The sequence below is a fragment of the Narcine bancroftii genome, chromosome 8 (assembly GCF_036971445.1).
Source record: "Narcine bancroftii isolate sNarBan1 chromosome 8, sNarBan1.hap1, whole genome shotgun sequence".
NCBI lineage: Eukaryota > Metazoa > Chordata > Chondrichthyes > Torpediniformes > Narcinidae > Narcine > Narcine bancroftii.
The window spans coordinates 161574265-161588343 of record NC_091476.1 but is presented as its reverse complement, the minus strand read 5'-3'; the positions used below and the strand labels follow the sequence as shown (position 1 = coordinate 161588343).

Genomic DNA, 14079 nt, shown 5'->3' with positions numbered 1-14079 from the left:
GACATGCATGATCTATGCTTCCTAAATGCATGCTGAATATCAGCAAGAATATTGTGACTGCTAAGATGCCTCATCAGGTTGTTGTCTATTACACGCTCCAGGGGTTTGCAGCAGATGCTTGTTAATGAAACAGGATGATAATTTGTCGGGTTGGTGGTTGTGTCCTTCTTGAAGAGAGGAGTGATGTTTGCCTTTTTCCAATCCAGGGCAAAGTCTCCTGAGTCAAGCAACTGCTGGAAAATAAACTGCAGAACAAGGGCCAGTTCTTCAGCTGCAATCTTGAGGGCTTGATTCTGAATCTGGTCTGGTCCAATAGCTTTTGCTGTATTGACGTCAAGCAGTAACTTTTTGACACCTTCAACTTTAGTTGTGATAGGAGTCATATATACGGATGGGCGGTAGATCAGGAAAAGATGAAGTATCCGTGTCTTCTTGGGTAAAGGCATTTTGGAATTGGTTTGCTAGAGCTTCTGCTTTCTCCTAGTCCTCGATGATCATCTTAAGCATCTGGACATCAGTGTTGTCTATCCACCTGGATTTCACATATATCCAAATATCCTTAGGATGCTCTCCTTCAAGGATTGTAGAAACATGTTGTCTATGGGCACTCCCAATGGTACTGTCAACTTGCTTTCACAGGATAGTAAAGGTGCTGGGGGAGTAACAAATGTTGAATAAATATTGGGGCCCATTTCCACTGGAAGGATGGCCAGCCAGAGAGCTTCATCTCCCTTGTCATAATTCCCATTATTACTATGACATTGTTTGCAAGGGTGCATTCCAAGAGAATACTGAATATTTCCCTCATCTTCATTTACTCGCTAAGTCTTCTGATATATGCAGTTTGAGCATGCTCTGCCATTTTACATAACTCTTACATGTCTCTTGATTTGCCATGGTACTTGCAATATTCTCAACACATTTTACTGACTGAATTTCCTGGGGTATCCCATTGCCAGTATAGTGTCTAAGTTCTTTTTTGAAACTTTGTGAGGGACAACCAGAACAAACTCTCAGATTTAAGGATAAAGTAGAACAAGACAATTTAATCCCATGCTTCTAAAGACGGATTCACCAAACCTCTACAAACACTATCACCAAAAGAGCAATCATCGATCATCAATACATTTTACAAGGTATCAATCATACAATAAGATTTATTTCAGCATAATTTCTCGACATTGTCTACCCATCTGAGCCTCTCTTGAGTCTAAATGTTAATTAGAATGGGATTCAAATGCTATTGTTTGTCATGAAGCAAAACTGCAGCCATGGTTCTTGAAGCTGTGAGGCAATTTTAAATCCAGATGTGAAGCCTTGCCCACTGGGAGCACATATTAGGACATTACAATCATGCTTTAGTTGACCATTGTCAGATACTCAGAACTGCTTGTGGCCAATTCCTTGATAAACCTTCTCAAAGGAAAGGAGAGTTGGACAAAGAAAATATAGTAGAAAATTATCCTCTGGTTCTGAAATGGCAATTTTTTGGAGGTAATTTCACACAGCAAAGTTTTTTTATCCAGAATTTCATGAATGTTCTTTTTAAAATTAAATTGTGGGTTTGTATTAAAAGCACGTTGTGCTATTTTAATTTTATGGAGTTCCTGATTTGAAGTGATATCGTTCAATGGCTATAAGTAAATTTAGTGGGGTCTAATAATAAAATTGGTTAAATGTGGGAGATTCTAATTATGGTGTATGCGTCCAGAGTTAACCAAATAAAGTAAAGGGAAAATATAGACACACAGAAGACTGCAGATGCTAGTGTCAGAAACTAAACACAATCTGCTTTAGGACCTCAGTGGGAGAAGCAGCATGAGTGGGAAGAAAATAATGGTCAATGTTTCGATAAAGGCTTTCAGCTCCAAACGTCGACCATTCTTTTTCCTCCCGCAGATTGTGTTTAAAATGAAAATGTGATCTTGCACATTATATTATTACACATGGAAATGCTGCTATGGTCCTCTCAGGTTAATCAAGAATGCACAATGGAAAACTAGGGCCTGAAGTACATTACAATGGAATGCACTGTATGCAAAATGTGGTGTGTCTAAAAATAAGCTGAAGGAAATAACCGGCTGAAATGCCAGAGCTTGTTAATTACTGGGCTAGAAATTGGTGGTTGTGTAAGAATGGAGCTCAGGCAGAATGGAAATCAAAGAGAAAAATAGAAGGCATGGGGTTGACATTGCTCAAAAGGAAAAACTGAACAGGTTTGTCCTGAAAGAAGTTTGGACATCAGTACTGAGGAGTGTGGAGTGCATTGAAGATTAACCATAGCAGCTGAGAGATGAAGGTCAAATCTAACCTTCCTTCAATCCCTGCCCAAAAGCTCTGGGAGTTAGTTACCATAGTTCCTGATGCTCTTCAATGGTAAATAGATCACAATGAACCAGCACAATTGCATGTCTGTACCTCAAACTTCAGCCTGAGTTTGTAACTGAAACTATCCCTGCAATAATGTGATGATACACAACTAGCCGACTGCAGAATGCGACCTGTGTACCTGCAGGAAGAGCACTGGAGGACAAGACAGCACCTGGCCAGCTGTCAATCAGCCCACCTGAATGGACCAAGCCCCACCCGGTCGGCTGCCAATCATCCACCAGGATATAAGCCACATCCGGCCCCTCGAGGTCAGTCACAGGGAGCCAGCACAGCTAACCGCAGCTAACTGCAGTGGGGACTTTAAGTGGAATAAAGCCTGTTGATCGGTCTTAAAGTCTTTTGTCTGCTTTCTGAACGACAGCACACCACAATTTATTCCACTTAAAATATTAAGATGCTGTGGAGAAGCTCCTAGGCGCCGAAAGCCCCGAAGTTGACCCACGCCACCTGGAAGTGCAATCATGCTTCAAAATCAGGAGGCACATGGTTGAAGCAAACATCGAGGCATACACCGACATTCTAGGAAAAAGCTCATTCTGCTCCACTCAAAGTTGGGTCCCCCAGCCTTCCAGGTCCTCAAGGACTGCACTGAGTACTCAGAGGCAATGAACACCCTGGAAACCATGTATAAACCCCCAATGAACGTGATATCCACCAGATACCTTTTAAGTATTCATGCCCAGCAGCCCGAGAGACAGCTGAGTCCTACCTGGGAGCCCTGCGTGAGTTGACCCGACCATGCATGGCAGAACCTGGGGTGATCGAAAAGGTTGATCAGGGACGCCTGCATCAGAGGTTTGCACTCAAGAGCCATCAGGCAGAAGCTGCTGGAGGACAATATTTACTCCCTGGACAAAACTGTGGAGGTAGTCTGAGCCCTGGAGGCAGAAGTCCTACACATCGAAGCCTTCGACTCCAGACTCCCCCAGGTCTCCTCATGGACAGCACAGACCACAGCTGTAGCCCAAAACTAGCTCATGGATAAGAGCATCGCTGCCGCGGGTGCCTCACATCCTTGTAAGTACTGTGGGTCCCGATGTGGATCTGATCGATGGACACGACGAAACTGCCCAGACAGGAATAATTTCTGCTCAAAATGCGGCAAGAAAGGCCATTTCGCCAAGGTAAGCCTTTCTAAGCCTGCCGGCAGCTCAGCGGCCCTCTACGACCAACCCCCCTCCCTCCCAGTCCCAGCCACATGCAATTGCCAGGTGGCGCCATTGCCCCCGCAGCTACTTCCGGTCTCCCCAGCCTTGGCATCCCTACTTCTGGCCTTGCCGCAACAATGGCCGTATGCTCACCATGTGTCCAGAGCAGGACCTGGCCACACCAGCGCTTCCCCGCAAAGACGTCACTTCCGCATCACGGGGTGCCATCACTTCCGCCGCCTGTGATGACGTCACCAGCACGGACGGACAACAGCATGACATCATTTCCTCCAGAGCAACGAGTGCAGCCAAAGAAAAATGCCAGCCTTGCCACTGCCACACACCCCCACGCAGTGCCGCCATCTTGTGCCAGGCCTACACCGTGCACATTGCCGACCTCACTAGCATGGACGACAATGATGACAAATTGTTCAACACGGGCGCTGACCAGGTCGCCCTCCCAACACACCCCACACCCGCGGACACCGCCAGTCACCACCCACCACACCTACAGAGAGCACCACCAGCCAACACATACTTCTCTCGATGCACCCCATGCCTGCAGAGTATGACACCAGCTGCAACTCGCCTCCACCATCGGGGAACTACGACTCAGACCCCAAGATGGTCCTAACGGCCACCACACTGACCAGAGACACCCTCACATCCTCGGGCACTTCATGATAGACATCGAGATCAAAGGGCAGGGAACAAAGTGCCTATTCGACAGTGGCACCACTGAGTGCTTCATTCTCCTGAATGTGACCCACTCCCTAAAGCTAAAAATCCACCCCGCCACCTTCTCTATAGCCTTCGCTGCCCAGGACCGAACCATTAACACACTTTGGCGCTGCTCCGCCGATCTGACTGTGGGGAGGGAGACATACACTGGGTTCAGGCCCCTGGTCATGCCCAAACTCTGCACCCCAGTCCTCCTGGGCTTAGACTTTCAATGTCGCCTGCAGAGCATCAACCTCACCTTCAGGGGGTCCCTACCCCCACTCAAGCTCCACAGCCAACCTGCGGCCTCTCCATGATGTGCATGACCCCTCCTGCCATCCTCTCACACCTCTTGCCAGACTGCAAGCCAATAGTCACCAGAAGTAGGTGCTAACAGCGGATAGAGACTTTATCAAGGCAGAGGTGCAGCGGCTTCTGGCGGAAGGTGTCATAAAACACAGCAACAGACCATGGAGAGCCCAAGTCCTGGTAGTCAAAGGGGGCAGTAAGCCGAGGATGGTCATAGATTACAGTCAAACCATCAACCGGTAAACCCAGCTGGATGCCTACCCCTTACTGAGGATAGCCAACATGGTCAATGAGATAGCCCGCTACAGGATCTTCTCCACGATTAGCCTGAAGTCAGCCTATCACCAACTCCCCATCCACCCGCGGGACAAGCCCTACACTGCCAGGTCCGCCAAGTTCCGTCACTAAAGGAATTTCTGTCTTTTAGCGGGAGATGGATCACACGGTAGACCAGCACAAATTAAAAGCAACCTTCCCATAGCTGGACCACGTTGTCAACCTGGAGAGATTTCTTTGGATGGCTGAGGAGCTGAACCTCACTGGGATACATCATGGCACATGGTGTCATCAGCACAGATCCAGAATGGATGTGCCCATTAATGGAGCTACCCCTCCTACACACGCTCAAGGCCCTCCGCAGGTGCCTTGGCCTTTTCTCATTACTTGCAGTGGGTTCCTCATTTCACAGACAAGGTCCGCCCACTGGCCCAGACCACCATCTTTCTCCTCCCACCTGAGGTGCAAGCAGCCTTCATGCACATCAGGCAGGACATTGCAGACACCACGATGCATGCCATGGACGAGGACTCCCCCTTCCAAGTGAAGAGCGATGCCTCTGATGAGGACCTCACCACTACCCTTAACCAGAAAGGGCGCCCTGTCGCCTTCTTCTCCAGAACCCTCCACGGTTCCAAGGAAGGGCACTCCACCAATGGAAAGGAGGTCCAGTCGATCATGGAAACTGTCCACCACTGGCGCCACTACCTGCCTGGCAGGATATTCACCCTCCTCATCGACCAGCGTACAGTGGCGTTCATGTTTAGCACCTCCCGTGAAGGCAAGATCAAGAACGATAAGATCTTGTGCTGGAGAGTTGAGCTGGCAAGGTACAGTTACAACATCCAGTATCGACCGGGTAAGTTTAACTACTCCCCCGATGCCCTCTCCCGGACCTGCGCACTGCTCCACGACGACCAGCTGCAGGCCCTGCTTGAGTCTCTCTGCCACCCGGGCATCACCTGCCTATATCATTTTATCAAGTTCCGAAACCTCCCGTACACCGTCCAGGACATCAGGACCATGACTGAGGTGTACCGGGTCTGCGTGGAATACAAGGCCCGCTTCTTCCGCCCGACCCAGGCCCACATCATAAAGGTCACTCGGCCCTTTGAACATCTTAGCATAGACTTCAAGGGCCCCCTGCCTTCCACAAATCCGAATGTCCATTTCCTCCCAGCATAGATGAGTACTCCCACTTCCCCTTCGCTATCCCATGCCCAGAGACCTCCATGGCCACCGTCATCAGTGCGCTGATGTTCATGTTCGGCTACCCCATGTTCATCCAGCTTCATGAGTGAGGAGCTGCGCCAATACCTGACTGCAAGGGACATCACAACTAGACTAGTTACAACCCAAGAGGTAATGGGCAGGTAGAGCACAAAAACGGGGTAATCTGGAAGGCAGTCCTCCTGGCCCTAAAGTCCAAGGTCTGGTCTGTAGAATACTGGCAGGACGCCTTCCCTGAAGCACTCCATGCCATCAGGTCGCTCCTGTGCATGGCTACCAACGATACCCCACACGAGTGCCTGTTTTCGTTCCCCAGGAGATCGGCGACTAAAATCTCACTCCCAGCATAGCTTACATCCCTTGGACCAGTGCTCCTGCATAGACACATGGAAGCCCACAAGGCCGATCCCCTGGTCGAGCAGATGTTCCTCCTACAAGCCAACCACAACTACACCTATGTTAGGTACCCCAGAGGCAAGGAGGACACCATCTCGACCAGGGACCTGGCACCAATGGGGGAACCCACTGCTACATAACAGCCCCCTCCACCCCAGGACCATGCCAGCCCGATGCATCTCCCTGCCCCAGACAGCTGTGGGGCACCCAGGACCACGTTGGCCTGCCGCTCTTTCCCTAGCCCGATCCACCACCCATCCAACGCCTCACACATGCTCCAACTCCAGCCGCCCCAGCCACCCTTCCGCACTGCACCATGCCTGCCGATCCGGCCTTCGCCCCACCCCCCTGACTAGCCCCCGCTTACCCTCGCCAACCCTCAACCAGAAACCAACCCTGTGATGGTCACACAGACTCCAACGGCTGCCAGCTGTCTAAATTTGTAAATATGTACATATGTTTGGGGCTTGCAGTACATTAGATATAACGCCCCCCTCCCCCCCCACCAGGACAATTTTTAAAGAAGCCTACTGTAGGGGGTGACCTGTGTACCTGCAGGAAGATCACTGGAGGACAGACCACACCTAGCCGGCTGTCAATCAGCCGACCAGAATGGATGAAGCCCCAACTAGTCGACTGCCAATCATCCGCCGGGATATAAGCCACATCTGGCCCCTCAAGGTCAGTCGCATGGAGCCAGCACAGCTAACTACAGCTAACTGCAGAAGAGACTTTAAGTGGAATAGTTGATCAGTCTTTAAGTCTTGTGTCTGCTTTCTGTATGACAGCACACTACAAATACTAGTGGACTCATCTATGGTAATTCTTCTATTATCAGCTCCTGTTAACTGTTACCCCTTTTACACAGAGGATTCAAGCCAGGTTATATCCACCTTTTGAATGCTTCACCTACTTGTGTGAATGCATCGAAGGCGGATTGGGGGGTGGGGGTCCTGAACTAAGCAGGCCTGAACTACATAGCCCACCTCTTTTGCTTTGGGAAGCTGGCTTGCTGTGTTAAAGGACTCGTCAACCCGGCTTTTCTTCTGTCTGTGTGAAGAAGCAAGCCAGCTTCCAGAGATGAGCCATGTATGCGGCAATAATGAGGCTTTTCAGTGTAAAAAGAGTATGTGTGTAAGATTCCAGTCATTTGCCAATCTGGACACAAGGATAGTGCCTCCTTTAATCTGAGATGCCACACTCTGTGCAGTATGAGATGTCACATCATATCAGTACTTGAGCCTGGAATGCTGCAGATAAAATTCTGCTGAAGTGTCCAGTTCTTCGCACTTCCCCTCTCAAGGATTTGACAAAATAATATTCAATTCTGATAACACTGGACAATAATTTTTTTCAAAATGTTTTCTTCCTGAAAAAAAAGGGGGGATTATGATAGCAACTTCAAGCTGACACAAAGATAACTTCAGATTTGCTGTATCCCGTAGGAAGTTGGAGAAACATTAAATTAATCTTTATTGAATTTAGAATGTTTAATCACATAAAAATGCTGACACATTGCATTAGTTCAACTGACCTAAAAATATTTTGCCACTGATTTTTATTTGTACTCAGAATCTCCTGTCAGTGTCCAACTGTAGTTGACCAGCATTGATGGATTCCAGTTGCCCTGATACTGCATTTTTGATGGTCACAATGTCCTGGTGAAACCTTTCACCATATTCGTCCCTGACTGCACCAACATCAGCAGGGAAGAAATCCAAGTACAAATATAGCAAGTGAATTTTCAATGACTTGTTGTACTTCATGGTTTTGTATGCTTGAAGTAGACTTAAAATATGACAGGAAATCACAAAAATAGGTTATATATTAAAAACGGTACATGACAGGAAAACATTAAGGTGATTTTCATGACCACCACATATGGAAGGATTGGTACAAGCAGTCATGGAGATAAGTTTTAAAGAATTTTTTTAGCCAAGAAAGAAAGAAAGACAGAGGGTTTAGGGAGAAAATTTAAGAGCTTAAAACCTAGGCAGTGGAAGATGGTATCATTGTACAAAAGGTTAACATTGGAGAGTTCACAATATTATTAAGTAATAGAAAGCTACAGCACAAGCTCTTCATCCAACATCCATCGGCCACCCATTTACACACTAAATTCAGCAAGGAGAATAGGGGTCCAAGACCATTCACAGTTACCTACCAACCCACATCTTTGGAATGGGGGAGGATATTCGACCAGGAAAAAAACCCACACGGCCACAGGGTGAACATACCAACTCCACCCAGCTCGCCACTGTGGCAGCCTACAGGGATATAGAGGGCTAGGCTTGGTGAGGAAAATAAGGGAAGAACTTGGCCGTGAGCCAGCACAGGGAAGAGGCAGAGTTGTGATGAGCGAACAGAACTTTGATGGAGTCAAAATATAGAGAGTAGAGCTTTGAATGAGTTTAAGGTCTCAGAAAGATGAAAATATAACTCCAACAAAGAAGTCTTTAGAAAGTTCAGTCCTTTTCAACAAAAGGGCATGGGTAAGGATATTGTCAGCAAATGGGCCACAGAGGCATGGGATATGAAAGTAATGGTCTTGGTGATAGAAAACATATGCGACAGGAAGCTGAATGCAATACCAGATAGAATGTCACGGTTGTAAGTGTTTTGATTCAGCCCCGCACCATAACGATGGAAAAGGATGGAATGGATGAGTGAGGAAAGGGTTTCTCAAGGACAATGGTTTTTGGGCTTCATAATTTAACCAAGGCAATTTTCCGTTTATCCTGTAGCAAATTTTTAACTAGTAGCATTACCAATCAATGCAATCAGAGTTCATTTGATAGAATCAGAGCAACCAGGATAGCATGGTTAAGCACAGCGGTTAGCATAACGCTGCTACAGTGCCAGCAACTGGGGTTTGAATCCTGGAATACCTAAATAAAGGGTTAGTACGTTCTCCCCGTGTTTGCGTGGGTTTCCTCCGGGTGCTCTGGTTTCCCCCCACCATTCAAAACATCCCAGGTGTAATTGGGCAGCACAGTCTTGTGGACTGTCAAGGGCCTGTTCCAGTGCTATATGTCTAAAAAGATAGAAATTCTAGAAGTCTGTTATATTATTCTAGCATACGTTTAGTTATATTTTCCCCTGAAGTGTTTAGTGATATTTTGTACTGTTACAAAGAAAGAAGGAAAACACAAATTATTCTTCTGAAATTTGGTTTGCATGATTTTCTCCCATAGTCAAACCTGAGGGGCAATCAAGATGAAGAGATGTGGAGCCCCTGTGCACTGTGCAAAGATTTAAAGGAAGAAAATAAATTTTCATAAGTCCCATGCTGCTGTGATCTCTCCATATGGTGATTCTTGCTCTAATCCACTTCTTCACCCTTCAGAACAGCACATTGTAGGCCTCCACAATGGGGGAGTAACCAAGCTTCTCCTTCAGAAATATGTCCTTGGTGTTGCCAGCTTAAAATTGTATGGAATTTAAGCATAGTGTTCTTTAATCATTAACAAATAAAAGTACCAGCATTTCTCTGAGGTGATTTCTGCCAAATTTCATTCCCATCATGTGTGTAGTGATAAGAATATTTCGATAACAACCAAAAAACTTTAATCACCAGAACCTCCAAATCACCCGAGGCAATGTCACAGAAATCCTTCTCCTTTTGTGAACCAGATATGTTGACTCAGCAATGAGTGCAGCACTGATACATTAAAAGAACATTCCCTTTTGCGGTCAAAAGGCCGGGTATTATTCAAATTCCTTGTGTCTGCCTCATGTTCTTTTTTTCCATTGATAGAGAACCGGAGCTCCTCCTATTGGACAATCAAGAAGTGTGGCCGATAGAAGAAGGGTGGCTGGAGTTTGACATTACAGCGACAAGTAATCATTGGTTGATGAACCCTCATTATAATCTTGGTCTGCGACTTTTTGTTGAGACTGATGAAGGTACTATATTTAACAGCCACACAGAATATGTTCCAAGGTCAAAAAGTCACAATCCAGATGTCATCTGACAATTACAATGTTATTGCTGAAAAACATCTCTCCGAATGGCCAAGCTCCTTATCTTTTAAGGGCCTTACGCTAAAATAGTTCTACAACGTACATGGAAAAGAGAATTTTTAAAATCTGACATTGAATAAAATATACGTGCATTCCAATGTAAAAACCTTTCCTTTATGTAAAGATTTAGAATGATCATAATCCTTAACCAGGATAACTATACAAGTCAACTATACAAGATTACTGTGTATACTCATGTAATAGTTGCATTTTGGGGGCCAATTTTTCAGGTCAATTTTGGGGGGGGGGGGTCGACTTTTACAGGATATTGCTTCATTCAGGGCATCAGGAGCTCAGATGGCTGGGACCAAGTGGTAAATTTGTGTTCGGGACATCGGGATCTCGGATGGGCAGGCAACCAAGGAGAGGTTCTGTGGTTGGGGCATTAAAAGCTTGGATGGGCGGGTGGCCAGGTGAGGATTTCCAGTCGCGGCGTAAGAGGCTTGGATAGGTGGGCAACTAGGGCAAGGATCTGCAGTAGGGGCATCAGTAGCTCGGATGAGCAGGTGGTCGGGGCCAAAAATAGAGGGGGGGGGGTTGATTTTACACGGATATACAGAAAATATGCAATTTTTGGGCCAAAAAAAGGGGGGGTGACTTTTGCACAGGATTAATTATTACACAATTATATACAGTATTACTGGAATACCGAAATAACATGATAGATTTGGATACCAAAGAACACTAAACTGCTGACATTGTCCTTCTCTCACTGCAGGTCCAAGAATCAAAGAACAGAAGTGTGACCTGTTCTGTCTCTGGCACCTCCTCCTCCTCTTTATTCATTTCAACTGCTAGTTCCCTGTCTGTGGTTCTAAGTGTCACTTGTGGTCTTCGCCCAGGCCTGGATTAACCATTAGTCAAAATAAGCATGTGATTAGGGCACCAAGGGAAGGGATTTTCCAGTGCCAGATTTACCATGAACAATAAATTTAAAAAAAAAATATATATACTGGTTATATTTAATATAGTTGTGGGGTCTGGCCTGTAAGTAAAGTGATTTTTTTTATCTATTATTTCATATTCAGCACTTAATGAGTCTTAATGTCTTAGATAAGGGGTCGAGGGGGAACTATTGTTGGGCTGTACTAAGGGCATCAGTTGGCCCTGTTCATGGAGGTAACTGGGATAGTTTTATTGAATCTAATAACGCTCACAGACCCTCCCACAGCTGTCCTTAATTGCCAGGGTTTAATGTTGGCTCCTGAAGGGGGTATGTTAAAATGGTATGTCTTCATTTTTTTTCCTTTGTCATTTCAAACCACAAAAGATAATTGCTCCATAGAATGGGCAAACAAATTACTGCCAAGTGGTTGAGAGTATTGTCCTGAATCCATCCCCAGGAAAACACATGGTGCTGTGTTCCAGGGAGGTGGTTCCTTTAAGCTTACCTCTATTTTATTGGAAATTGACCACAGCTCCTATGGTAATGCATCTGTAGAGATCGACACTGAAATACTTGGGAAATTAGAGGACAGATAAGGACAAGTACTTCCATTACTTCCCACATAATCACACGGGGACAAACCAAAGGGCGCAAGGCTCCCAATAAATATTACACATATTAATTGCCTGTACATGACTGGAGTATACAGTGGCATGCAACCGAGTGCAGAAAGGGGAGAGGCAGTACTCCACAATGTAGTTTGAAGATAGCAAATAGATCATAAAGCTATGAATTCCAATTTTATGTATTTTTGTGGCCAAAGAATTTCTGATGACTGGAAATTTAACAATCTGGAAAGTTATTAAATGAAAGAGCTTACATAATAATGATATTGAAGATTGGAGAAGAGAAATCCAGTTCCACAATGGTGGGAAACTCAGAGAATCATTGATAAGAGCTTGGTTCACCTCCTCACGGATGGTTTCAGTGTGGCTTTGCAAAGCCAAGCAGTTATGAACCAAATTCTGAATGTGGTTCAGAGTGACAGGGAGATAGAAAAACAATGAGGATAATAAAGAAAAACAATTTATTTTTTAAAAAATGTAATCAGTCACAAACTGCATTTAATGTTGTTGGCATAGTAAAAAGGTTCATATACTGAATCTTTATTTCAATTTGTTAAGCACCAGGACACAGTCTGGACCCTGATTCCATTGGGCTGGTGGGACGACGAGGGGCCCGTTCAAAGCAACCATTCATGGTTACTTTCTTCAGAGCAAGTCAGGCACCTATTCGCACAATACGGGCCACGAAACCCCGCAGAGGTCGTAAGAAATCTAGCCAATCACAGGAGTCCTGTGAAAAGCTGCCCAGTGTGTCAGGTAACATAATTAATAAGACCAGAGTAAATTAGGGCTATAACTCCCCTCTCGTGTTATGTTTTGTGTCATGGGTGGCATGGTTAGCGTAGCAGTTAGCACAATGCCATTACAGCGCCAGCGACTCAGGTTCGAATCTGGCGCTGTCTGTAAGGAGTTTGTACATTCTCCCTGTGCCTGCATGGGTTTTCCCCAGTTTCCTCCCACCCTTTAATATGTACGGGGGTTGTAGGTTATTTGGGTGTAATTGGGCATCACAAGCTCATGAGCTGGAAGGGTCTGTTGCCGAACAGCATGTCTAAAAAAAAACAAAAAAAAAGACATGTTTTGCTCTTACAATAGCTTATGCTACAAGGTGATTTAAAAGTTACAGTTTATCTCTGAATTTGTGCAGAAATATTTTCCACAGTTATTAAGGGCCAAGTTTTGGTTAGAATATCCCATCAGTGAATAAGCAAAGTGGAGTATTTAAAGAGTTCAAAGCTTGCAAGAAGACAATAAATATTGGCAGCCCAACGAGGAAAAATAGTAAATTATTATCAGTAAATATAAATCTTGCTTAAATTCTGGTGTACATTGTGTGTGATCTCGTGGGACACACTTCCATTACCATCTTCCCACATTATCACACCGGGGAGAAATCATGTCGTACAAGGCCACATTACACATGTTGTGCCTGCACATGACCGGAATATTCAGTGGTTTGCAACGGTGCAGAAAGGGGAGAGGCAGTACTGTCAGTACTGTTCAAACACCCCAATAATTATTAATCATGTTAACAACCCGTTCATCTGTCTGTTTAGCAAGTGTGACAGATTATGCTATATTTTATGTTGTATATAGATATGTTTTGAAGGAGATAAATTGTGTGGGGTTTTTTAGTTAGATCACACACAGATACAAATATTTCAAAGCAGATCTCATTTAAAATGCTGGAGCTCTGCTCAAGCCAGACAGTCCAGGCTTTGAGTGCCTTTGCAAAAACTTTGAAGAATGCCTATAAGGACTTCACAAGTAGGTGTTAATTGGACATGCTGTGGAGTAATGGATTATTGTTTTGGAAAGCAACAGATGAACGAACTCAGAAGATTGGGTCTGGTGCTACAGTCTGAGTGCAGTTTGTTGTTCTAAGAAGGTTTTTGTCAGTTTTCAGAGAAAGAGATTTGTTGCTTATTGGACACAAACTGATTCCTTCCGATCAGCCACATCAGTGTCTTGCCAAAGAAACTTGACCCAGAAGGGTTTTTCAGATGATATCCTCTTTCTTTAAGGTCACCACAGAGTTCCTTTTCTGCTTCCCTTATTTCAAGTGAAACATTAT

At 45.3% G+C, this 14079-nt stretch overlaps 1 protein-coding gene and 1 long non-coding RNA gene across 4 annotated transcripts in view; one reads left to right on the top strand and one right to left on the bottom strand.

The window, feature by feature from the left end:
- LOC138741517 (uncharacterized) overlaps nucleotides 1–14079 on the bottom strand; it is a 115424-nt gene that overhangs the window by 73434 nt on the left and 27911 nt on the right. The window lies entirely within an intron of this gene.
- Nucleotides 1–14079, top strand: part of LOC138741514 (bone morphogenetic protein 7-like) — a 62240-nt gene that overhangs the window by 38629 nt on the left and 9532 nt on the right. The window contains exons 3-4 of one of the 2 annotated variants that reach the window (XM_069895739.1): nucleotides 10228–10310; nucleotides 12564–12761. In XM_069895739.1, coding sequence (XP_069751840.1) covers nucleotides 10228–10310; nucleotides 12564–12761 — 281 coding nt within the window. Of the gene's footprint in view, nucleotides 1–10227; nucleotides 10377–12563; nucleotides 12762–14079 lie in introns of both variants that reach the window. The other variant, XM_069895738.1, reaches the window with a different exon arrangement.